This window comes from Pogona vitticeps, chromosome 12, assembly GCF_051106095.1.
Source record: "Pogona vitticeps strain Pit_001003342236 chromosome 12, PviZW2.1, whole genome shotgun sequence".
Classification (NCBI taxonomy): Eukaryota; Metazoa; Chordata; class Lepidosauria; order Squamata; family Agamidae; genus Pogona; species Pogona vitticeps.
The window spans coordinates 20881163-20908125 of NC_135794.1; the positions used below are offsets into that span (position 1 = coordinate 20881163).

At 45.0% G+C, this 26963-nt stretch overlaps 1 protein-coding gene across 11 annotated transcripts in view; it reads left to right on the forward strand.

Moving 5' to 3' along the window:
• AKAP13 (A-kinase anchoring protein 13) overlaps positions 1-26963 on the forward strand; it is a 211561-nt gene that overhangs the window by 144548 nt on the left and 40050 nt on the right. For 5 of the 11 annotated variants that reach the window (XM_072981791.2, XM_072981794.2, XM_072981795.2 and 2 more), the window contains 9 exons: positions 3185-3266; positions 5924-6060; positions 9228-9598; positions 10402-10455; positions 12019-12081; positions 14198-14390; positions 15334-15442; positions 24098-24223; positions 26340-26382. In XM_072981791.2, coding sequence (XP_072837892.2) covers positions 3185-3266; positions 5924-6060; positions 9228-9598; positions 10402-10455; positions 12019-12081; positions 14198-14390; positions 15334-15442; positions 24098-24223; positions 26340-26382 — 1178 coding nt within the window. The remainder of the gene's footprint in view (positions 1-3184; positions 3267-5923; positions 6061-9227; positions 9599-10401; positions 10456-12018; positions 12082-14197; positions 14391-15333; positions 15443-24097; positions 24224-26339; positions 26383-26963) is intronic. The other 6 variants (XM_072981798.2, XM_078381163.1, XM_072981797.2 and 3 more) reach the window with 4 other exon arrangements.

Here is a 26963-nt window from a genome sequence, read left to right on the forward strand (position 1 = left end):
ATGCAACCGACGTGTGTCACTTTTGCCTTTTTCTGTATGAGTTCATAAAATACTGATCTCTTGCAATCCTCTTAGCATCCTCATCTGTGAGACCTCTAGCAAGAAGGTGGTGTGTATGCATATGTCCAGGTTCACATCCTAACTGGTGTCATCAGCGTCTTGATTTGTTGCTGCGGAAAATACTCCAGCTATGTAAAGCCCCTTCAATCGTTCTTTCTTGATGGCAGAGTGTTGCACGATTTAAAATTATGAACTTAGAGGAAATGTACGTAGAACTAAAAACAAATTTAAGATAAAGAGACCCTTTTTGATCAGAAGCAGGCTACTTAAATAGCCTTATCTCGGCCATTTGCTCGATCTTCCTCTGTACACATGGTGGGGCATAAATTGCGTGGACATTAAGTTCTTAATTGATTGAATTTCTCTACAGTCACAGAAAATTTGTCCTGTATCCAAGTAGCCCTGTTTTACTTGATTGTTCCTGCTTTGCTTCGAAGTCTATTGAGTGACTTCCACATGCTCCAGCTAGGATCTTGTCCTGGTGGGAGACCCTCATCAGCATTCATCCATTTGACAAGGTGTGTCATTTTTCTTCCCCATAGGTTTATGCCTAGCCTCTTCCGGTTTAATATTTAGATGGGTGCAGAAAACTCTTCCTTGATTTTAGCCATCATCTAAGAGGATTGGTGGGACGTGGTGGCGCTGCGGGCTAAACCGCAGAAGCCTCTGTGCTGCAAGGTCAGAAGACCAAGCAGTCGTAAGATCGAATCCACGCGACGGAGTGAGCTCCTGTCGCTTTGTCCCAGCTCCTCACCAACTGAGCAGTTCGAAAGCATGTAAATGCGAGTAGATAAATATGTACCACCTTGGTGGGAAGGTAAAACGGCGCTCCCTAGTCACGCTGGCCACGTGACAACGGAAACTGTCTACAGACAAGCGCTGGCTCTATGGCTTGGAGATGGGGATGAGCACCGCCCCCTAGAGTCAGATACAACTGGACTAAAAATGTCAAGGGGAACCTTTACCTTTTTACCTAAGGGGATTGGTGTCCATGAAGTGAGTGGGTTTGGTGTTGTATTACCTTGTGTTGTCCATTATTTGCTAACATCTCTCAACTTAACAGAAGGAGAGATTGAAAGAGCACTGAAATGGAGGAGAAAAGCAATTTAAAAATTGGAGGAATGGAAGAGACAAACAGACATGGGGGGGAAAAACCCCAAAGGATTTCTGACCATTGCAGAATTTTTTGTTTTTGTTGATTTTACTTTTAAAAAGCATCATTTTATTGTATATCCCTCTTTCTAGCCATTTTTTGTGCCTGCTTCTCTCTATTATTCAGAACACAACTGGTGGGATTCTAAAAACTCTTACTTAACAGCTTCATTTATCGAAATCTGCATGGTACCCGAACTCCTTTTTTTCCCCCAGGTTTAGAATTGAACTTTGAGACATAAAATACAACGCAGAGGCCAGGAACCTCTTCAAACCAACAGGAAAAAATATGTGCGCTTTGCACACCAGAATCTAAATTAAAACATGGCTAAAGGAAATGTGGACCCAAGAGTGTAACAAGGAAATGAACGCTAAGAATAATCCCCCTTCCCACCCCCATAACCTCCCTCTCCCAGGTAAATGGTGGTCAGTTCTATAGTGCTGTCAAGGATGTGATCTGTTGCACAGGAGATGAATCTTGGAAGGTCCTCCAGTGTCAAAATAAGGGCATCATGCATTAAAAAGACTTGAGGGGGGTCCGTGGCTGAGTGGAAAGCTCTTCTTGGCTTTCCATGCAGGAGACCCGGAGTTCAGTCCTCTCCCTCAGGCATCTCCAGTTGAGAAAAATAGCTCCAGTCGCTAGTGATGAGAAGAGTGAACACAAGGTATTAAACTGTTCCACAGAGGGCGTGCAACTGGGCCTTAGCTTTCATCCTCAGGCTTAACCAGCTTGGTTTCCCCAGCATGGTTAGAAGGAGGGAGTGACTGACAGGCGTCTCCCCCTTTCATGGAGAACTCGGGTGGTTGAGTTCTGACTGCATTGGTGGCCCAGCGGGGCTCCTCAAAGAGAACAGGACTCCTCAGATTTGCAGAAAGGTGGAAGGTGAAGGTGGAAGCTATTTAGGAGAGACACAGGGTGTGTGGGGGGTGATGGGGAGGCGAGTGGGAGAGTGAACATCCGGGTGAGGAAACCCTGAGCCGGATTGTTGCACTGAAGCATTTCATTTCAGACCCCGTTTTGTTTCTTGCTGTCAAAGAAATCACCCGTCAAGATTTGCACAAAATCGCAAATAACTGTCAAATTTTGTAACTTGTCCGTTTGTACAGTAAAAGATTTCAACCCTATGTTTGTCATGGAACATTTTATCACATAAGTTGATAGTCTGTGTTAATAATTTTAGAACTTCAACAAGATGTGTCTTGTTTATTGTATGTCATCTGCAGTGGTGTTGGGTGCCCATTACCATATTGCAAATGTTTTTGTATGATTGGCACAGCGTGTAGCTGCCAGATTAGAGCTCTTATTAGTTGTCAGGATATTGATGATCTAAGCATCATTAATTCAAACAGCATCAAACACATCCCTCTCATGATCTTGGGTGAACCAGGGCCCATTTTATCTAAACACTTAGCACTCGTACTTATTTTCTCTCTTTCTCTTTCACATTTTTTTAAAATTTCACTTAATGCATACTAAACGAAAAGGGAAGAAACAAAAAAAATGGGAGGAAGGAAAGGGGGCTTCACGAGGGTTGACCAATTTTTATGGTTTCTTCACTCTATGATGCTTTGGATCTTCTCATGAATTTTTCAGTTCTTCTTGCTAACAATTATAAAGTTTGTTATACAACTAATAAAGAGTCAAAAAGAACCAAAATCTAAACTATCCATACGGTTTATCTGGAATTCTACGATTCAGAATTATTCTTCCCTTGGTCAATATTTTCTTTATCTAACATAAAGTCCCATGTGGGTTTCCATGTTGTTTTTTAAAGTCCACTAGAAGCTCTGAGATTTTTGCCATTTCAAGGACTTTGAGTAGCCATTCCTCTACTCTCTGTACTTGGTTCACCTTCCAGTATTGTGTATAGACAAGTCTTGCCGCCATCATCACGTATCTAATATGCATACTTCTCAAGCTGGTTGAAAACACTCCCACGTTAATTGGTGATGTCTCTGCGTTTTCTTTTAGATTAATCAGGAAAGCTGGTGTCCTGTCGAACCTTCTTCGGATCCCTCCCTGTTGGCGCCTAAACCTCCTTGTGCTAATGCAGGTGAGACAAATTTCCTTACTCTCTGAACTATTAAAAGCAGAGATTGTTCCTGGTTGCCATTCCTTGGATGTCAGACTGTGGGAAACCACTGCGTTCCCTGGAACTGTTGTGTCAGACTGCCAGTCCTGTTGAAGGAGCAGGAAATGTGGCTTGGGAGCTTTCCTACATCCAGTATTGCTGCTCAAGAATCAAGAGATCTCAGTGGCTCCGGCCACCATTGTTTTTTTCTAGCTTTGGCTGCTTTGTTGGCCTTTGTTATCGGCCTTCTCTGACAAGGGATAGGGCAGCTAGTTTGGTGCTCTGGTAACCTCCCAGTTGGATTGTTATAAGGCAGAACTGGGAGACGTCAAGGGGTTGGAGGTGGGATTTCTGCCCATTGTTTCCTTCCTCCAGCCTTGGGGGGGGGGGAACCAAATGTCGAAGTGACGTTCACATAGAACAGTTAATTGCTCGTGGGGCTTGCCTCCAGATGTAGTTTGGTATCTCCAACAAATACAGCTGTTTGAAGCTGGATTTCGTACGCTTGTTCACTTGTGTTGTGAACTGCCTTTGGGAGGCGTTGCGGGGAAGAAGGATGAGTTTTAAACTTTGAAAAAAGAAGGCAACGGGGTCATCCTGAAACCGTTGTTCCTTTTTATGGTTAAGGCACCACACCCCTTAAGGGAGCCTCCATCCTCAATTTCTGGATGCTGAACAGAAGACATCTTGGGATATGGAGAGCTAGATCTTTGCAGGTGGCCCTTGGCTGTCCTGAGGTTAAGGATCGCATGCCGAGGTGGGCATGCCTGGGGGGGGGGGAGTAATTTCCCCATTACTGTTGCCCGATAAAGGAGGAGGATGTGCAACTGGGTCAGTGACAACTCTGGAGGACTCGGAAGGAGCTTGGAAAAATTGGGTTAGACTCAAGTGGGGGGGTGGGCTAGGAGGTTGAGAAGCCAGATCTTGGTTGTGGGTGATCCAGTGGAGAAGGAAGGAAGAGGGGTGGGATGAGAGGAGAGGAGGACACCTGGGGTGGGGTTACATGATGTCACGAAGGAGGAACTGGAGAGGATTTGAAGAGGCTTAATGGGTAACCTAGTGGAGCGTCAGGGACAGAGAAAGATGTGTGTGTTGGAAGGGAGGCTTATCATGCCCTTTTCCTGACCCTGCGGTACCTTTCAGCACGAGTTGATTAACTTTTCTAGACACGGTATCCACCCAGTGGTGAACCTGGAACTTCCTTTTCGATTTTCCACTCCGAAGGACGCTGCTTTTGAGGCGCTTGGCTTGTTTTCTCGGTCTGGAATGTGGTGGGGCATGCTCTGTTGGGCCGCCAGCTGGAGTCGTGGGGATGCTGGCTTGCAAACGGTTCGGGCTTTTCTCTCCCCCCCCTTTTCCACATACCCGCCCACTCAACGCCTCCCTCTTTTCCCCTTTCCTGCTGAATGGAAAAGAAAGTCAAACGTGCCAGGTTGGGGTGAAAGCAGAGAAGGTGCAGAGAATGGAACTGCAGCTGATAAAATAAAAGGCTCTCCCCTCTCCAGCCTGGCTGCTCCTCCTTGACATTTTGCCCCATCCTGGCTATTTCTTTCTCTCTCTTTTCCCCCCAAATATAATATTTCTTGTGCTGAGGGCTATATGTTGTTGTAGTGGCGATGCTTGATCGGGGAGGGAGACCTAGGAGCGAAGAATCCCATTCAAATCTCCGAACCATTACTGTTAGGACCATTTTGTCTTTCACTGGCAGAGCACAGAAGCCTAGTACTGAGCTTATAACTAAAAAACGATGACCTGTAATAAGACAAAGAAAACCGATTGATTTATTGTGTTGGAAATTAAATGCCTCTGGTTAAAATAGTATTGATTAACTAGAACAAATGTAGTAGAAGAAGAATAAAAGAGGAGGAGGGGGGAGATCGAGAGGTCCCCTCCCTCAGAGCAGCTGCCTTACGCCTGTGTGTCTTGTCTTTTCTTTTTCCCCTTGCTGGTCAAGAGGGAAGCTTCATCTACAAATTTCTGCACTGAGACTCCATCTGCAAGATCCCTACCTCCCCTCATCTTGCAGATCCCCAGATTGTGTAGTGCTGCAAGATAGGGTCATTTCTAACCAGTAGAAACAGAATAAGCTATATGTAATAATGAAATGAGCTGCATCTCAGAAGTTACGCAAATTTGTGCAAATGTATACAGTGGACAGATTTTATTTATTCATTTATCCCACCTTTCTCCTTAAAAAGGATCCAGAAACTAAGCATTTCTCATTGCAGAACTGTGATTTCCTGAAAGCAGTTATTGTTTACTACCCCCCTCCCCCAAGGCATGGAAGAAGATGAATATACCTTTCGAGAGTGTTGCAAAGAGCTACTGTTTTTATGAAGGGGAGCTGTATTGAACATGTGAAAGTACTATAAGAATTCCTGTCTTGTGTGGATAGGTGTGAAGTAAGCTCATTGGTACGATGTTAAGAGATGGGCAGGAACTGGCACTTCGGCAGTTCATGGTGGTTCGTTTACGAGTCTAACAGGTTTTCAGCCTACAAACCACTACGAACTGCTGAACCATCTCTAGTGAGAATTCTTAGCTGAGCTATTGTGAATTCTACAATATTTATCAGAGCTCACAAATGGGTTCAAAGTGGGTTTCAATGTTTAATTCTTCCCCTCTTTCTCTTTCTCCAGATGGTTACAATTTCCTAGAAGATGGTTTGCCCGGTGACACCCCCTCCTCCCAAGTTATCCTTCAAAGAGGGTCGGAAAGCGAGTCTGACTTTTTCCCTCTGTCTGGAGATGGGATGGACGAAATGGACTTTGGGAAGGTAGGCTTGGTTTTGGATCCAGCTTGATCGTTGCTACGAAGGGTTTGCTACTCTTGCAGGGATCCCTTATAGTGGGGTCCCCCTTTTTGGGCACCTGCGAGGTGGGATTTTCTCTCATTTGATATATGCATCTTGGCTTCAAATGCGGAGAAGCACGGGCAAAGCATAGTCTTGCTTGGTTCGAGATGCGTGTTGCAAAAAAGTGTTGGCATGGGAGACCTGATTCCTTTTGTTTCAGGGTCCCCAATGCAGCCCAACCCCTCTCCCCATTTTTGTGTATGTTTTAATCAACCACGCAGCTGAATCTCATGTGAAAGCAGTGACAAAGTAGACAGGGATCTATTAATCAAGCCACTTAGAAATCTCTCGGACTGCTGGTCCAAAGGAAGAATTAAAGTATGCTGAGACATTGTTCCTCCATGCAAAGCATAATGGACGGACTCTATGGCCTTGGGAAGATCAAATCATGCTTATACACAGCAAGCGATGCCACTGCAAGGCCTTTGGATGGGTTCCATTGTTTATATCCATGGCTCCGTTCTCATTCTTCCTTCTCGAAAGGAACATTCACCATAGCAGGCAGACGTTGTGACTTTCCCCGTCTGAAGGAAACATGCTGTGTCATGTCACTTCCGGTGATCTTCTCTGTTTAAGGCCCGCCCCTACTCTCCCCCTTGCTTTTCCTACCAGACCCATATACTTCCAGCAACCCTAGCTCTTAAGACCTCTTGGCCTCCCACATGTTGGGAACCGTCCTGTCTGCCTGCTTCTTCAAGGCTGCCCAGATCCTTCTCAATTAGGGCTTGTTGTTGACGGCATTGGGGTTGAACTAGAACGATGGGGTTTCCAGCCAGCAAAGTAACAGCTCTGGATGTGAATCTGGGGGGGGGGGGGAATATTTTCCACCTCCTTTAGCCTCCTGCACAACTCAGGGAGTGGCGAAGGAAAGGGTGAGGCAGAGAGGCAAATACTAATTTTCATCTGTAAAATTCTTTTCAGTTTCCAGACATGCACAAATTCCCCCCCAAAAATGCTAATGTGATTCACGGTGGGTTTTTGGGTTTTGTTTTGTTTTGTTTTTGGCTTTTTCTCCCCGGCCACAGAACCGTCTCCTAATAGTTGGCTTTGCCACAACAATGTTCTTATTCTGTCTCCTCCTCTCAGGAAGACTTTTTACGTACATCTGCATCGCTTAGCAGTAAAGAGCGGGCGCGGAGAAGCTGTTTATAACTGGACTGCTCAGTTTGGACTATTGAAACCAGATGAGAGAGTGTTGTGTAAAGGATTTTGCAGAGCACCTCTGACAGCGTTATTTTTTTGCCAGAGAAATCAGCGCAGGGCGTGTTCGAAAGTCACAATGAGCGGTCCTCCCTCCTTGTACCATAAGCCTTTGCATAGCAGTATGTGTGGAAGGCAGGCCCCCTTCCCAATAAGTCTATAGCCTAAATTTAGCAGGTCTAAATGGGAGAAGTTCTGGCTGGATAGCTCAGTGGTTACAGATCCCGAGGTTGGGAGTTCGATTCCTCCACTGTGCCTCCTGGGGGAAGAGCCAGTCTGTGTAGCCTTGGGCAAGTTACACATTTCCAGGACGCCCCCTAGAGGAAGGGAATGGTAAACCACTTCTGAGTACTCTCTACCTGGAAAACCTTAAAAAGGGTCGCCGTAAGTCAGAATTGACTTGACAGCACATGATTATTATTGAATAGGGGAAGGGATGAGCAGAGGGATTAAAAACAAAGAGGTTTCCCTCACTTGGATCTCTGACTTCATGAAACAGCGATAGTTGTCATCATCAAAAGTAGAGTGTCTGAGTAGGATATGAGCTGGTGAGATTAATTCCTTCTTTATTAAACGTGCATGCCACTATTTGCCCCAGGAGATCAAAGGTAATGTACTTGGTTGTTCTGCCATTTCTCTCACACAACAATCCTTTGAGGTAGGAAAGATGAGAGGGAAATAGTCTTAGAACTGCAGAGCTGAGAATGGACCCCATTGATCAGTGGCTCCGAGCCTTGGGTCACCCGGGTGTTCTTGGACTTCAATTCCCAGAAACCCCGACCAGCACAGCTGGTGGGGAAGACTTCTGGGAATTGTGGTCCAAGAACACCTGGCTTCCCCACGGTTGGGATGCATGGCTACAGATCATCCAGTCCAGCCCCTGTCAAATAGCCACAGTAGGGCATCGAACTCCCAACCTCTGGCTCCACAACGAGATATCTGAACCACTCAGCTCTTTACCAGTTCTAGTGCAAGCTCAGAAAGAGGCAGTAAAGCAAGGCACTGTGTGACTAGTTCAAGGTAACCCAGTGAAGTTCATGGGATTTGAAGCTGTGTCTTCTCCATCCCGGTCTCATGACTTTTGACTCCAGCATTGCATCAAAAGTGAGATGGGTTAACCTTAGCTGCTATTTTTTTAGTTGTGTTAGGAAGGTTCCTTGATTCAGAAATACACAACGGTATTAATACGAGACATATGATCCGTCCCCGCATATGATGTGATGAGATTGTGATCTTGTGCTCCATGTGGTTTGGGTGTTCAGCTTTTGCATGAAACTTTGCTTAAGGGGATTTCTGTCAAAGCAATGTCTCTGTGCAAACTTGGAATTATGGAAGGCTGTCTGTAGGGACTTCTCCTTTACGTAATCTTGTGAATAATTGCCAAGGACTTTTCAAACCGCCTCCAGGATAGTGACCTTCAGTGAGATCATCCTCCTCGGCTGTGTCATTTTCCTCAGTTTGGTTTGGGGGGGGGGAGAGAGTCTGTTGTTCCCAAACTGCCGCCGGGTGGCTATGGATAATAAGTCTACAGGTTAAGATCCAGAGCAGTCTGAGAGAAATTGAGCAGCAGGGTTCCTAATTCCTGTAAGTGATGTCAGCAAAATTTACATGGCTCTTGTGTGAGAAATGAGGGCACGTTAGAAAGTTGTGTTTGCAGCTCATTTCCCGTCAGGAAAGTTGAAAGACATTTGGTCGTTTTCAGCAGGCATTGGAACGGATTTAGCCATTGGGAGAAGCCGGGCCATTATTATAACTTCTTTGGAAACCTTACTCTCTCTTGCTGTGGCGTGTTCTGATATTGTGTTCTGCTCCGGCTGTTTGGAAGCTTCGGGCAGGCAGGCAGGCAAGCAAATAAAAATGAAGTTTATGTTTCTTGGGTTTTTCTACAGCAGGCTGAAGAGGAGCAATCGGCTGGAGATAGTACGAGTTCCAGTTCCTCAGCGGAGGACACCATATCCTTGGAAAGGAACTCATCTCTGGGAAGCGACACGTCCCTCCCTCAGCAGGCGTTTGGCCTCAGCAGGCCCAAAGACCGGCCCAGCTTGGACGGTGGCGCTTTCAACATGGCCGCAGGGGTGGGGGGTCTGGATGGTGAGGAGGCTGCCTTGGGAGAGCTGGATGAAGAGCTGGACCGCATCACAGAAGTGCCCCCACCTCCTTCGACCCTGAGGAACGCCGTCAGACCCTTGTCTCCTTTCCGCCGCCACAGCTGGGGCCCCGGGAAGAACGCCAACAGCGAGTCGGAGATCAACCACCGGAGGTGAGTGGAGGGCTCCTGGATTTCTGCAAGCTAATAATCCAGAGCTGAAATTCCTGCAACTGGTTATCTATGCATATGGGAATAGAAACATCCTCATGTAAGAAAGATACATGTGACAAGGTGATAATTGCGTTCAATAGATAGAGCATTCTGTCCGTCTATTATTGTGTGAGCCCTTGCAGGAAAAAGTCTGCGCCAGCCACTCCCCCGGGGTCAAACATGACATTAAAGGGGAATGAGAATTCCCAAGGATTATCCCATTGATGCTCCTACAGTAAGATTTTTTTTTGCTTCAGCAATCAAACTCTGTTGGCCCTCTAGTGACCAAGTACAAAATAGAGCATGCGAGATACAGGGGTGGGGAAAATAATGTGCTATGACGAAACAGCATCTTCTGCCATGCGAGGAAGCGGCTTCTCTAAAAGCATGCTAGGTATATAGTGCAGTTTTATCCTTAGTTGGTGGTTTTCAAGCACATATCTGCACGTCTGTAAACCATGTGATGGTTTGTGGACACAGAGGCAGCTGTGTTGATTAGTAAAGAGAGTCCTCTTCACTTATCCTTACATTGGATTCAAATCTGTTTACCAAAAAGGAATCCTTTATTTGCTTGTTAAGACCTAAGATACCACCTCTTCCATACGCTAATACACATGTTGTCTTCCTCAACTCTGTTTATCCCATCCTTTCATTCAGCATTTCATTCCCGGAGGTTCTCCCCACTGCTGTCTGGGGAGTCTCCTACTTGTTTACGTCTGTCCCTTCTCATTGCTGACTGACCATTGTTCATGATTCATTTTCAGTTCAATGCGATTGCTGGGGGATGGTGTAAAGAAGCCTCCCACCCATAGGAGAAGGTACAGCACACCACCTGTTGCTGACTAACCATGTATTGTGATTTAATCGCTACTAACTGTGTGCTTTTGGGGTTCGACATACCAGAGTACCTGGCTCAAACATCAGATTACTTGGATCCTGGCAGCCAGTTTTAATGCAAAATACAGTGGTGCCTCGCTTGACGGGGCTAATTCGTTCCATTGAAATCACTGTTAAGCGAAATCCTCGTCAAGCAAAGCGAAAAAGCCCATTGAAATGCATTGAAACCAGTTCAGTGTGTTCCAATGAGCTAAATACCTCAGTGTCCAACGAAGATCCTCTATAGGGCGGCCATTTTCTGTGCCTGTAAAGCGAGGAATCCATCCTGAAAACACAGCGGGCGGCCATTTTAGAGTCGTCGATCAGCTGTTTCTAAATCGTTATTTAGCGAAAAATTGGTTCCCGAAGCAGGGAACCGATCATCGTTAAGCGATTTTTCCCTATTAGAACATTGTTTTGCAATCGCAAAAGCAATCACAAAAACTTCATCATCAAGCGGTTTCGTCATTTAACAAGGTAATCGTTAAGCGAGGCACCACTGTATCCCTAGATTTTTTTTCTTGTAGACCTGGTTTGAATTACAGCTTACTGTTTTGAGATGACAGGGCAGGTTTTAAAAATAAATATATATGTGTGTGTGTTTATTTAAAAGAGAGAATATCTTTTAAAATTTCTTTCTTGTGCACCCTAAGTTGGCCCTCCAAGATGTGGTTGCCAGAACACTGAGAATCAGCCTTTTGCTGACATATGTCTTTCCCCTCTCATACCATTTCATTGAATTGGTTACTTTCTCATTCAAGCAAACCACAGTTTATTGTTGCAGATGGGGAGGCAGACTCTTCTTTGCTTGTAAGCCATATTTGGAAACTGGTTTCTAATCTTTGTTCAGAAGGCTAGTGCAAACAGTCTCAGCACTAACACCAAATAATGTGTCCCCCCCCGCAAAGCTTAGAAATCATTCATTAACAATGAATTTGGGGTCCCATTTCATTAAGATTTTAAAGAGTCATGACTATGTCTTCTTACTTTAATTCATTACTGGCCATTCTTCATAATACTAGAATCTTTAACAATAGTTTAATGATTTACATCCTTCTTTGGTCTAATAGAACATATGAAGCTTGGGTGTCAATCTTGTTTTCCTCTTAATGATCCCACTCTAGTCATTATTTCTCTGCTCCAGCCTTTTCCTAAGAACTGGACTGTTCCCGGGAATTTTGGGGACTTCAGATTAGCTCATCCACCAGCTAGGAGAGTCCTGATAGGCTGGCTTTCAGTGCTCCCGTAGATGTAAATCCATGTGCCTTAAATTGCAGTTAGGAGATAGATTGACTCATCCAGAAGGTGGACATGTTCAGAGTTACACAAACAGCCAACTCTTGGTGATGTCCTCACCGGATAGAAGTGAGCATAGCTTGCTTTGCCGGTCAGCTATGTTCTCTCTTCTTTACAAATGAGCACCAAACGTGTATAAAGAGTTGGTAAGCCTCAGACACCCAATAACAACAGGCCTCTTGCTCTCTTTTGCCTTACAATGTCTCCAGCTTGAGCTGGTGTCCTTCTGGTGTCCAGTGCACTGCCATGGGCGCTGACTTCAACGGTAGAAGGTAGGGTATCCATGAACGAGGCCATAGCACCTGCGGGAGCTTGGTCGCCCAGCTCTGTCGGCTTTCTGCTTGGTGTCTTTAGTCTTTTAGTGTCTCCAACATGTCTTGTAGCTTGAGCATTGTGTGGTCTCTGGTTCCTTGGCTTCATTTTGTAGGCTTTGAGTCATTAGAGCATGTGCCCACCTAAAGTTCGTCTAGCTAAAACTGGGGGTCACCATGATTTAACTTAGGAAAGATGTAGGGTAACATAATGATGTCATATTAAGCTTGAAGGCTCTGAAAGTACCTCTGAATCATAGAGTGCCCTCTGCAGAACTTGGAAAATTGCTTTATAAAGGAGTTTATCTCCTTATGTACTACAGTTTTTGCATGCTGTGTTGCAGTGTTGAAAAGCAAATTGTTTACATTACTAGCTGTTCCACTCATTGTTTTTCTATTGTTTGTTGTTACTTAGATAACCAAAGTCCTAGGATTGATTTAAAAGTAGCATACTTGGAAAGTTGCTTTCAAAATGCCTCTGTTTAGAAGTGCTTTGTGAAAGTAACTAAAAAGTCCCTAGAAAAATGTTATTTATTACATGAGTACAGTGACTTAGACTTGTTACATTACTGTTGGTTATGTTTATGTTATCTTCATTCCAAAAAAAAAAAAAAAAAGAGTAACTAATGCCCAGCAGCCTTGCAAGGAAATATATTAACCCACAAAAAGCTTTCAAGCTGTAGTTGCAGTGCAAAAACACACGGTCAGACTTACAGGCAAGAGCATCACGGCTCTCTTCCAAGTTAGAAACTTTTCCTCACCTAGTCGCCTCTGAGCAATTCTCACTCTACATAGGTGACCCAGAATGTCACTGTACTCATGCCTGTTACCTTTGCTGTGATTTATCCATGTTGGTGCAATGTTTCCTGGTTTTACTGGAGTCTGGTTGAAATTTCCAAATTCAAAAGAAAATGAACTTTTAAAAAGTGTGTAGCTTATCTGAACAGTGTCAGTGATAGTTTAACGGAATGGGAACTGGGCAGTAGGTGATCACCAAGTGTTTTGTTGAGAGGGAGTTTAAAGGGAGATGATGCCTCACTGACAACCGCCTATAAAAGCATGCCACCTCCTCCTTTTCAAACTTACCTGTCTCCTTGCCTGTTGTATATTGGAGAAAGTATCAAGTACGTAGCTGGTTAGCAGTTGTGGTGAAGTGGGTATGTGGTGGGATCTTAGTGCAAAGAGAAAGGAAATTCAGACCTGCATGCCAAGATACGTGTGTGTGTGTGTGTGTGTGTGTGTGTGTGTGTGTGTGTGTGTGTGTGTGTGTGTGTGTGTGTGTGAGAGAGAGAGAGAGAGAGAGAGAGAGAGAGAGAGAGAGAGAGAGAGAGAGAGTTGAAGGCTACAAGAAGACTGTGTTTCTGTGTTAAAGACTGAGAAGGTGAGATGAGAGGGCCAGCTCTGCCCCTTTGGTGAGGTCCATCACTCTGATGTAGCTCTCAGTCTATCGCCACATGTAGCCTTTGGATGCTAACAGTCCACTCTTTCCTGCTATGTCGTATGAGGAAGTTACTCTGCTCCTGACTCAGGTGAAGGCAAAGAGGGAGACTCCTATAAAGAGGTCCATCTGGTCTTTACCTGGTGATACAAACATCACCGATAATCCCAATTTTGCTAACTGTGAAAAGGCGAGCTATCGCCAGCTCCTGCTGACAATATTTTCTTTGCATCTGCTTCAAAAAGATGTTCCTGAGATATAGGAAAGCCACATTTCTCCACTAGAAGGCAAAGTTTGCAGCTAGCCAGGGTTCCCCTGAGTAGAATGCAGATTTTCTTGCCAAAAAAAAAAAAAAAATTCTGCTGGAATCTGTAGATATGGGTCTGCTTGCACAGAACAGGAGACATTGCACACGAACCATGTCAACTTCTGTTGTTGTCACTGTTACCTGCACTAATGCTAGCTCCTGCTAACTAACCAAAGAGATGAGGCAGTGCTCAGTGTCTTGGCAGTGTATTCCTTTGAAACACAATTTCCTTGGGAGCCTTCCTCCAGAGCATGCCTTAGCTGGCACATCGTTTTCTGTGGTCAGTCCATTCACGAACCTCTGCAAGTCTAACACTCGCTGTCTGTCTCCAGTTACAGCTTAGAGGGTCTTGCTGGAGAGGCCGACAGCCTGAAGAAGCCGTCCTCAGGGCTGGAGGCGGCCTCTCTGAACGCCCCAGACCTCCAGCAGAGCCCTCTGACAAACGATGAGCGAGGGTCCTTGGTCTCCCTCACAGAAGAAGAACTGGAATCCGAGCAAGTGGAAGCAAGAGGCTTTGACCGCCAGGTGAATGGTTCTTCTAAGTGTTTTGCAGTAAGGCAGTTTTATCTTGTTGGGTGGTCTCATCTTTCTAGAGGTGCGCCTCTAAACAAGTTTGGGGAAACCAGGGGTTGATTCATTGGCCATAGCGATGGATGACAAGGTGGAAAGGAGTTGGCAGACCAAGAGCATGGGAAAAACTAGAATGTCCTGCCCCTCTGATGTGGTGGGTATTGTCGTTAGGGTATGGCATTGAAGGGGTTCTTTTTCTGCTGCCAGAGATTCAGAGACTTCTTCAAGCTTCTGGGCATGTTCCCAGAGTTCACCAAGCAGACGTCAGAGGTCCAAGAATGTTGATTCCAAACGCCCGGTTCTTGATGAGAGTCATGACCCAGCCAGAGAGCACTTGTATGCCCATTCTCCCTCCTCCCCAGGTGCCCGGAAGGAGTCCTCTGATTTATCACACATCTCAGCTCCTTGCCCACTTGCCAACATAGTTTAGTTGCAAGTGAGGGGAAGGTGTCTAGGGTACACAGGCGAGGGGTTTGTTACTACTCCTGCAGGAGAGGAGAGAGTCAAAGGGAGCATTGTCCCAGGTAGAGCTTGTATCACTTGGGTTGGCCAACGGAGGTAGAGCTTGTATCACTTGGGTTGGCCAACGGAGGTAGAGCTTGTATCACTTGGGTTGGCCAATGGAGGTAGAGCTTGTATCACTTGGATTGGCCAACGGAGGTAGAGCTTGTATCACTTGGGTTGGCCAACGGAGGTAGAGCTTGTATCACTTGGGTTGGCCAATGGAGGTAGAGCTTGTATCACTTGGGTTGGCCAACGGGAACCAAAGGAAGCAACAGATAGATTGTTGGGATGGGAAGTGATCTGTAGGGTGGGCTTCTTGGGGCTCTCCTTGGGGCTCTCACGCCTTGTCCATTGAAGGCGGATGAACTCATCGGGTTCCTTTTGTACCCCACAGAGACACCAAAGATCGCAGCCGCGTGCCTTCAACTTCTGTCCAAATCCTGTCTCTTCTCCGTTGACCAAATCCATGTCCCTGATGGCCATCACTCAGACTGGACCAGACAGTGAGTACACTCGACTCTCGGCCTTCTCCTCTCCTGCCCTCTCCAGCTGAGGAGCAAGGTGCCTGGAGAGGGTCCTAATCGCGCCGTTGCCTTTGCAACGCCGCACTGGCTGTGTGCTGCTTCGCTGCCAGTAACGTGATGAGAGCCGGAAGCTGCTTTAGGGTGCTAACCTTTCTTGTCTGGTCTCCAGCGTTTTCCAGCACTGCTGCTTTGGGCGTCTTTTTGGTGGGAGACACCTCAGACTAGGGATGTAGGCATCAGATAGGGCCCCATCCATGGACTTCTGCATCTTCTCCCCTTCCTGCCACCTTGTCTGTAGCCTCTTCCGTCCATTTTTCAAAGACCTATTTGAAAATGCTCACATTTTTGCAGACTGTTTCCAAACTATTAATCTCGCCCAAACTTAAACCGCGGTCTCCCTGAATCCGTACTCCAAGCATTATGCCACATTGGCTGACATGTTACCCATGTCATTTAGTGCTGTTTGGGTGGAGTTTAATGGATATACTTCCATCATATTTGTGATACATCTTGAAATAACCCATCATAAGGATAAATTAAAAAGAATGAGGGGCTAGGATAAGGAGAAAGAAATAACAGTGAACCTTTGTTATTTGCATATACATGCATGCACATAGCATGCATGTGAGTGCACACACACATATACATATGTGCACACACACAAACACACACATCATTATATATCTTTTAATTCCCAGCTGTTCCCAGAAGATGCCATTTCTTCTGTGGTTGAGCGAAACATCAACCCTGCTGTACTGAAAAAACAGACAGACAAGCAAATACAAACCAGCAAGGAGACCACCGGCATCTTATCATGAATGTTCTCTCTCTCTCTTTTTGAGAATGAACATTCGCTTGTTCTACATGTAGCTTGAGTGGTGAAAGACGGGGCAAATAATCTCTACTTTTGTGCTGTTTAGAAGCTGAAAAGTGGTGGCGTATGTTCTGTTGTGTGATTGTATGCCTATTTTATGGGTTGGTTTGCTGGTCCAGAAGCTATGTATGTCTGTGAACATTGATTTGTAGAGGTCCGTTGAGCATCTCAAGGAGTTTGACTCTAATGAGAATGATGTAATTGTTCTTAGGATCTCTATCCAACCTGAATCCATCTGTATCGCCCAGAGGTAGGGGTGCTGGTTACTCAGAATAATCTGATTCCATAGTTTTTAGAGGAGTCTATTCTATTCTGATCAGAAATCCAACCTCAGGAGCATGGATAGTAGAATTCTGCACATATTCCTTTTTTTAAAAAAGAGGATGTGTTTTTTGTCTCTTTTTGGGTGGGGGTTGTTTTTACCTAATTTCATAATTGCAATGATGTCTGTAGTGAAATGAGGTTGCATTTCACCGCCGCCTATGTGGCCTTGGGCAAGCTGCACAGTCTCAGAGTGCCACCGAAAGGAGGGACCGGTTGACAACATCTGAGTATTCTATATCAAGAAAACTCTGGACAAGGCTGTCATAAATCAGAAGTGGCTTGGCAGCATATAATTTTATTTTAATTATAGTTCAGAAGCCAGGGTTCAGCCCTCAGTTCTTGATGCATTTTTTTAAAAGGTTATTTCGGGACTGACACGCACAGAGACGCACACCTGTGCAAGTGGTAGTAGCTTTTATGGGGCCAGTCATACCCCACCCACCCCCAGGAAATCCCACCTCTCCCAGAGTTATCGGTGGTGTGATGGACCATTTTATGCTGGAAAAACCATTCCTTTTAGGTCTTGACTCATGAGGCTGTATTAGGAAGCCCTGTGTGGCTTTTAAGAGGCACTTCAGCCACCCTTGTGATCGTATCGAGTGTCTGGAAAACAGGAGAGTGAGCTTCTTTGTCCTCCTACAAATCAATACAGTGGTGCCTCACTTGACAATGTTAATTTGTTCCAGCGAAATCGCTGTAGAGCGAAAACGTCAAACGAAATAAAAACCCATTGAAATGCATTGAAAACTGTTCAATGCATTCCAATGGGCTGAATACCTGCTCATCCAGCAAAGATCCTCCATACAGCGGCCATTTTCAGTGCCTGTAAAGCGAGGAATCCATCCAAGAAAACAGCGGGGGGCCATTTTCTTCAGCCGGCGGCCATTATGAAACCCGACGATCAGCTGTTTGCTGATCGTCGTAAAGCGAAAATCAGTTCCTGAAGCTGGGAACCAAAAATCGCACAGTGAAAAAAAAACGATTTAAAACATTGTTTTGCGATCGCAAAAGCGATTGCAAAAACATCATTGTGACGCGGATTCGTCGTTAGACGGGGTAATTGTCCAGCGGGGCACGACACTGCCAGTGTGTTCCTGAGAGAAATTTCTTCTGCAGAAATGTAGGCCCTGACAGAAAGTTCTCCCACCTCTGGGCTTGACCCACACTAGAAACGCAGGAAGGAGCTTTCTGTTATGAGCGAATCTTTGGTCTGTCTTGCCCAGTCTTGTCTGTTCAGACAGGCCGCAGTTTCAGACATTCTTCTACATAGGGATTCGGGTATATCGTGGTGGAATCCCATGTATGCATTCACCAGACCAAGTGCTTCTTAGTTTCCAGAATCAGACAAGATCAAGTATGTTCAGGATGAGCCGTGGGACTCATGTAGTGACCATAGGGTCGTTCCTTTGTCTCGCAGCTCAGAAAGGTTACTCTGGTGTAGCACACATACTGGAACCCTCTACCTCAGGCTGAGAAATTCTTGGAATCATAGTCTGGGGGGAAAAAAAATAAAGTTATTAGACCCTGCTGTCTCTTAGGTTAATCCACCTTGAAAGACTTGCTCGTGAAGATATATTGTGATAGAGGTGGAGGGGGGGGAAGCCTTGCCTTTTGTCATTGCAATTCCAGGAGGTGCCAGAGTTGAAAATAAAGAATTGGAAAAAACTAATCAGATACAGAGACCCCGCCTTCGAAACATCTTGCCTCTGGAAGAAACTACACTTCCGTGGTCCCCGTAGTCATTGGGGCTATCCAAAAAATTTCACACAGTACTGTAAGCAGTTACAGATCTCAGAAATCACACCGCCAGAGCTACACAAAACAGCAATATTAGGAACCGTGTACATACTGTGTCTATATTTAAAAGATAGATTTTTGGTTAAAACTTGTATCTGTTATAGAATACCACTCAATGTTTATACAAGTTTGACTGTGCCTGGAGTTTTTGAATAATAATAATAGCAATAGCTGCCATATGTTTTTAGCAGAAGCTCCAATTCCACAACATGCTCTGTGTTTTAACTTAAGTCCCATCTTTTGGGAGGGAGACTCTGAATACGGCAGCTGCTTTATGAGGAACAAGTCCTTTTTAGAAGATCCGTTTGGATTGCTCAAGCCTTGTGACTAATGCGGATGTTGACTGGAGGTTGTGTGTCTCTTAGCAACAGTAACCAAAACAGCACACACTTTTAATGTCCATCCCTTCGAAGAGTCACTCCCATGTTCCTCCTGTTTTTGAAGCCCATCATTTTATGTCCTTATATTTTTAGGAAAGAAAAAACAACAACAGAACACCAAAAGTCATATTTCTCTCCTGGTTGCTAACCAAACACATAAAAGAAAAAGGAAAGTGGGTGGTGGAGGAGGATTTCTTGCTTTTAATCAACTTTCCTTGATGGACTGGTGATTTTTTCCTCTCTCTCTCATGGCAAGAAAACATTCTGGTCATCTCAGAAAGAAGCTTCGTACCAGCCTAAGCCTATTGGACCTTTTTTTACAAATTCTCCCGCTTCTTGGTTTCTACAATTTTCTTTGTGGAATTGGGTTCTGAGGTTGGATTGCTGGGCAGAAAAATGGAACAATAAACAATAGGGCTGGCATCAGATTCTTCAGATTTTGAACTTTTTTTGGACAATAGCTCTAGATGGCCCCCGACCAACATGACCTGTAGGGTTCTTGGAGTTACCATCTGGAAAAGTAATCTTTCTGAGTTCTTCTTGGCATCACAGTTGGCAGAGATAGGCCTTCTCAAGTGGTGGTGAGGAAAGTCCACATTTCAAGGGAAGGATGATGGTTCCTGAAATTGCATTGCGGCCAGCAACCTCTAGGTGGATCACAATGCAATTTTTGTCTGGGTTTCTTTATCAATATCATCGATGCACTACTCTTCGTCCTACCAATTTCCAGGACAGTGTGTGAACAGACACAGAGGATAAGACATAAAGATCCATATTTTAAGAGTGAGAAGCAGTTTGTTTGTTTGGTGGGGTTTTTTTTAAACCCCTTCACTTTCAGGATAGGCAACCACGTGCCAGGAGAAAGTAGTAGAGAAGGGACTTTCAACCATGAATAACCAGAATTCTTCTCCTAAGGGAACAACGAGCAGCCTGGTCCAGATAGTGGGCAGGATATTCTGAGAGTGTTTGTCTGGAAAATGGAGGGTTTCCAGCTCTGCTTTTACTGCAGCGATGTTCTGTCGTCCCTGAGCACCGAGGCAAGGAAGAAGCCAAGATTTTTCCTGCCAGAAAGTCTAGTTGCGAAGATGGACATGGCAAGCTGCTCAAGCCTTGAACTAATACGGATGTTGACTGGTTTGAAGTCAGATTTGTAGTCAGAACCCAGCTGGTCATCTTAACTAGATGAGCCTGCTGAATCCATGGATTCAAAATCTAAATCTAGTTGCTAGACCCAGCTGGAGTTTGAGCCACTGACTCCGTTGTGCAGCGAAGGGAATTTGACTTTGAAGGTTCCTGTGTAAGTGCAGTTTGGAGGAACAGAAACGTACTTGAGGAGGTCTTGTGATGTCGGGCCCATGGACTCTTTCTTTCTTTCTTTCTTTCTTTCTTTCTTTCTTTCTTTCTTTCTTTCTTTCTTTCTTTCTTTCTTTCTTTCTTTCTTTCTTTCTTTCTTTCTTTCTTTCTTTCTTTCTTTCTTTCTTTCTCTCTCTCTCTCTCTCTCTTTCTTTCTTTCTTTCTTTCTTTCTTTCTTTCTTTCTTTCTTTTGCATTTGAAAAAGGAGCCTTCAGCCCAGCATTTCAGCTACCCAGAGGCGAGGGGTGAGCGGATGGTTTGGCTGTTACAGATACATCTTCCAGAACTGGACGTTTTGCACAAGCTCTTAAAAGTTGGACAACAGGGCGTGGGTGGGTGGGGGCAGGGGATGCAGTTTAAGGCCGCCTGAAGCTATCAGGGAATGACGTCCCTCAGTGAAAAAAAAATAAAATAAAGATAAGAGATGGCAATTGCGTTTTTTCCCCTCCCCTTTGTAGTCCTGCTGAGGTTGACTCATGCAGAAAAAAAGTTTTGTTTCTGTCTCTTGGCCCGTGGGTGCGTGCGCAGTTCGCTCATGTGCCATTTATGATATCTGTTCTTAAAGAGGTTCATATCTAAAATGATGACTTTTGGCACCTCCAAAATTAGGAGCGGGGGCCTTATTTTTATAACCAAGAACTGTACGTTCCCAAAAAAGAAAGCTATTCAGTTCAGGATAGGAATTCAACAACCACCAGGATAAATTCAAAAGCCTTGATTGGGGGCTGTACTTTCATTGGATAACTACCATGTTACACACAAGGAGTTCCCCGGAGTCCTCTGGGACTTTCCTTTTGGGTATCAACACTGTTTGAAAATGGGGGATTGAGGAAGAAATCAGAAGCCTCAGAAATTCTGGCTAGATAACGATGGTCATTGCTTTTGAGAGCAGACCGGGAAAGCAAGGATCCAGTGCAAAGATCCAGTCCAAAGAGAGGTGCCAAGAGATCAACTTGCAGCTTCTCCCCTCCTTGTAAAGAGAAAGTCCATCAGCGCATGCTCTGGCTTCTTCCATTACTTGGTGAAACACTGGGGGCCCTTCCTGTTTGAAGAAGAAGAAGCAGCAACAGAGCAGGCTTTATGACAACAACCCAGCTGCAGGGCCAAGTTGAGTTGGCCAATGCGGTCAAAAAAAGAGATAAATTTAGGGTTTGGGGTGAAATCTGTGCATTGCAAATAGAGGAATCAAAAACAAGCAGTCCCAGAGAGTCCAGCCCCTTTGCACCAGGCTTCCTGCATCCCGAGGAGACAGAGCAGCCTGGGTTAAAAAGGCAGCTCACTGGGGGCGGAGTCCTTCCACCAAGTTGCATAAGTCACAGCTGGCTTCCTTGCCCTCCTAGAGAGGAGGCAATCAACAGTCAACAGAAGAATGTGGGGGACTAGGAGGGGTGGTAAGTCCCTGTCCTCCGTCTTTCTGGTTCTCCAGCCACTCGCGTTGGTTTTATTGTCTGTCTTGAGACTTTTTTCCCCCAGAGTTTCCAAACCCTAAGTTGCTTGACGGGTCAGCTTTTACTGGAGAGCAGCCTTTCTCCATCAAGCTGGTGCCCTCCAGTTGTGTCCCATTCCAGTGCTAGCTGGAGAGAGAATGAGAGGTGTGGTTGGTGCATCTTCCCAGATGACTTCACTGGAACTTAGTACAGTGGTGCCTGGCTTTACGATTGCCCCGCATTACGATGAATCCGCTCACGACCTGGGGTTCAAATCCCAGGTAGCCGGCTCAAGGTTGACTCAGCCTTCTATCCTTCCGAGGTCAGTAAAATGAGTACCCAGCTTGCTGGGGGGGCAATGTGTAGCCTGTATAATTAAATTGTAAACCGCCCGGAGATAAATAAAATAAATAACGACGATCTTTGTACGTTTAGTTGGGCTGGATTTTGTTGAGAACATGGAAGCCTTGCTGTTGGTCATAGCTTTCTTGCAATGCCTTTAGGATCCTTCAGAGTTCCCTTGCGGCGTCAAGAACCTTCCCCACCCCCCCCACTCCACCGTAAGACTTATACCCTTATCTTTACTCTTACTGCTTTGCGGGGTAATGGGCAGGAGGAGTCCAAAAGAATTACTTGCATCTTGTAAAAAGATTTCTGCAAGGTAAGGGCATATCTAGAACCTGCTGTGGTGGAGAAGCTGATCCTTTAGAATGAGCAGTTGTCCTGCTGCTTACCTTGGCTTGGATCGTACCCTGAGTTGCGTTGCATTTAATCGTTCGCTTGTTTAAAGCAGTAATCCCCAAAGGGCGAAAGAGCAAGCCATCAGAAAGGAAAAAGAGATCAAGTTATGAACATAGGAAGCTGCTTTATCTGGCTGTTTATCTACCTTATCTTTTGGAGCCAGTGTGACTCAGTGAGTCCGTGTGACTCAGAGTGTCTGTCCAACCACCTTTTCCCCTCACCTGCTGCTTTTCTCTTTCAATCTGAGATAGCCAGGATTGAATCTACATGCAAAGCCACTGAGCTAAGGTCTCTTCCCCTCAACATCTGGGTACCACCGTTTGGGGGTTGTATTCTACATAGAACATTTTAATATGGAATCGTACTTAAGTACGATTCCATATTAAAATGTTCTATGTAGAATCATTTTCCCTTTTACGGATTGATGAGGTGTAATCTGGGATCTTCTGCCTGCAAAGTGGGTATCCTGCAACTAATTGGTAGTCATCTCTGTAGGAATTGAATAATTGAAAAGTACCAATGAACTCAAAGCCCCCTTTCGATAGGAGAGGCATGCTTTGCCTCTGTATGCATCACAGTTCCAGCCCAGTCTACTTCCACGGAGCTGAGCTTGAATAATGCTGGGCTGTCTCAGCATCCAGTAGGTTTGAATTGTCCAGTTCTTCATGGCAGAGAGCCACTGTCGAACTAAAAAGTGTCCCTCGAGGGGCACTTATCTGGGAAATACTAATTTATGGGAATACTTGGCACAACCTTGATGCAGAGGGAAGTGGAACAACGTCTACTCTCTGTGAATTTCTTGGTCTTCCTTGAGGTGGGATCCTCCACGTCTGTACTCCACCTCGGCCATTCTCTTGTTGAGAATCTCCTGAAGCAGCAGAACAGTTGTGGATTTGACCGTGAGCTTATAGCCATCCTCTAGTGTAGAAGAGGCCCCCTGATGCTCCCACTTCATTGCTCAGTCCATGCATTAAAAAAAATAGATTTGAGTTTGGCATCGGCATGTGATGTCGTGGTTAGAGTAATAGGCTTGGATGTGTGGCAAACAGGCATCTGATTTTCTGCTTGGCCTTGAAGCACACCCCACAGCTTTGATAAACCACCACCTCAAGGCGGATCTCATTTGCAGGACCTGTTATGAATCTAAAGAAGCGATCACGGCCACTTGGAAAAAGGGACAGCTGTGATTACAGCTATTGGGATTTAGGCTGACATGAAGTGACTCTCTCGAGGCCTGGGTCAATTGCTTTTACTTAGTGATCCGTTTAAAAGGAGGAGGAGGATGTCCCAAAGGCATAATTGACCCGTACTGGAAGTGAACTACCTTATGCAGAAGGAATCACATTGAGATCCTGGGTCTTTACCAAAAAACAAAACAAAACAAAAACGGGAGGATTACTAATCTCCCAGAGGCTGTGAAGGAGAAGCTTCGGCAGCTTGAAGCACTGCTCACGGACGTCTGTGAAAAAACTGCTTTCAGAAAAAATATATCTGCAACTTATGCATGGAATGAAACCTGCATTTTCTCAGTCTGGGTTTTGCTTTGTCTTTCTGGCTTCGTGCATTTGTTTCTGAAACTTTCCGTTATGCGGCCCTTCTTTTTGCTTCTCTCTTGGCTTGCTCTCGGCTCCTCTTTCAGCCCTCCCGCCTTCCCTTCCCCTAATTATTGTTTGTTTGTATATTTGTTGGTGGTGGTTGAAATGCATGCTCTAACGTCTGCTGTTAACCTACTTCTCAGCCCAGGGACGGACGCGGCCGCCCAGACGAATTTCCTTCTCCTTCAGCATCTCTCCGCTCATTCCTAAGTCTAAAACTGTCTTTTCTGTTGGCTCTTCTTCCAGTGATGATGAGGAACGCTTGGATAGTAAGTAATCTGGACAGAATTGAAGCTGGCGTTGAGTGGTGCTAGCCAGGGAAGCGTCTTTTGCTTCGTTTTCTTTCTTTCTCCAGTGACGCTGTTGAGTTGCTCAAATGTTGGCTTCGTGCCTTGTGCTTCTCCTGCCCTTTGTTGAGTTTCGCTAGCAACAGTACAACAGCATCACTCTGGCATCTTGCTTTCGTTGTTGCTTACAGACATCGCTGCTTGTGAGAAAGCTTTCTCGTCCTACCTCCTGTTGGTGGAATCGTGATCCTTGTCTTGGCTTTGCCCTGTATATGGACAAGAGGGAGGGACATGCTTTGAAACAGCCGTGCATTGAGTGCCACCATTTCAGTTTTGCTGTCACGTGTCTGCATGTAGGAAACCGCATAGTTAAGACTCACAGATGTGTATGTTTGAACCATATGTGTTTGAATCAAGAATGGTGTGTCTCATCCGTTGATTAACCTACCCAGAGGGTCATCTTATGTTAGAGCACATCAACATGATGCTTTTGAGGGGTTTTGCGCTTTGTCGTTCAGTCTTGCTTACAGGGAAGTGACAATCCGTTAACGTTGACTGTTGCAATATCCTCAGCTCGTTCCTGGAGATCCCACTTTCTCTGTCGTTGGCATTTAAGGGAGCATTACTTAAATGCTGCTGAATTTTTTAACCGAGAAAGTTAGATCTAGGCTCAGTCACATTATGAACAGGGTGATTGAAATGACCAGGACTTAAAGTAGCTTTCAGTGTTGGCTATTTTAACTTTAGCAAATTTTGAGAAGGTGAACTCTGATTGGCACAGTATGGCTTGAATTGCAAGCTGAATAATTTAAGCAAATATGTCCCAAAAGGCCATATGTCAAATGAGAAAACATAGATATTGATATAGATATATCACGTACCTGCAGCACAACTTCCAGAGCTGAAGACTTTTTTCCCCCCTTGTATTGATTTGTTCCATCACTAGGTAGTTTTGAGGAACCACACGAATTCTCGACAGGGAACTTCTTACCGTGAAGTTGTGTCCCAACCTTCAGAAAATAGTCTTCTGGAAAACATAGAGTGACAGGCCTACGCACTTGCTGCTCAGGGGTGAAATTGACAAAGAACATCTACCCTACTTCCTCTTGGAAGTTGTCCTTTTGAACTTGTAGGCTCATAACATTGTCAGCAATCTTATGAATTTTTAATCATCAGTGTTTGGTTTTCCCCAGCCAGAGATGTTTGTATTGATTTCAGAATACAGTGGTGCCTCGCTAGATGATGATAATCCATTCCACTGAAATTGTTGTTTAGTGAAATCATCGTCTAGCGAAAAGCATTTCCCCATTGGAATGCATTGAAACCTGTTTAATGCGTTCCAATGGGGAAGAATCGTCGTTGTCTAGCGAAGATCGGCCATAGAAAAGCCGCTTTGCGAACCATTGATCAGCTGTTTAAATTGCTGTCTTGCGAAGTTTAGGTCCCCAAAACACCTGTTTTGCGAGCACAGAGGGAGCTGTGAAAATTGTCATCTAGCAAAAATTGGTTTGCGAAGCAGGGACCAAACATTGTCCAGCAAAATTCCCCCATAGGAATCACTGTTTTGCGAATCGCTATAGTGATTGCAAAAAGTCAATGTCTAGTGAAAAAACTGTCATGCAGGGTAACTGTCTAGCGAGGCACCACTGTAAAGACAAAAAAAGGGGGCTGTTTTGGCTCTGTAGAAACATATTTCATTTTTTCCCATTCTTCTATACCATCATTCCATTTTTTGATCAGCATCGTATATCCATTTGTTATTCCGGTTAGTCTCCTGTCAGATGGAAACATATGAACGGTTCTTTTCAACGACGGTTATGATAGAGGTAGTGGGAAAATCAGATCTAGCACGGTTGTTCATTTGCACCCATTTCTAATAAATGTTTGGTGTGGAAGGGTCAGGAAATGTGTGACCTTCCAGAGGTGTGAGCTACAATGCCCATCACCAGTGGTCTTGCTGGGTTGGGGTGGACAGGAGTTGAGTGTCCAACAACCTCTGAAAAGCTAAAGATTTCCCACCTGCTTCTTAGTGAATGATATATGAAATTTTGCTCACCAAGTCTTCCTGCTACAACATGTCCTTCTGGTTTTTCCCCAGGTAACCGATCCTTCAGCAGTACCAGCAGTTCGCTGACACAGAGGTGAGCTATGCATGGATTTTTTTCTGCATCCTCCGAAGGAAGAGATTTGTACTTTGTCATTCTCTTTGCAAGCTCTAACGTCACGGGTTCAGGAAGAATCTTGTGGACTAGTTAAAGAAAAGGTGCTCAATGAAAATGGAACAATTAAATAAACTGGAGGAGTACAAATAATAAGGGTTTTTAACTGAGAAGGGATTTTATGCTATGGTCTTAATATAAACATAATACTGTAATCATGTCCCATCTAGTCAATTCTGACTCACGGTGACCCTTTTTGGGGTTTTCCAGGTAGAGGATATACAGAAGTGTGTTACCCTTCCCTTCCTCTAGGGGCACCCTAGGACTATGCAGCTGGCCCAAGGCCACCCAGGCTTGCTATTTTCCCAAGAAGCACAGTTGGGGAACTGAACTCTCAGCTCTGCAGCCAGAGGCCTAAACCACTGAGCTAGCCATCCGGCTTATGTTATGGTCTTACGAATTGTGTATTTTTAATAACCGTGTTTTAAATCTTGTGGACTCACTTTTGTTTTGTGGTTTGGATGTGTTACAACGTTGCGTGACATTGTGTGTTGAGTCCCATA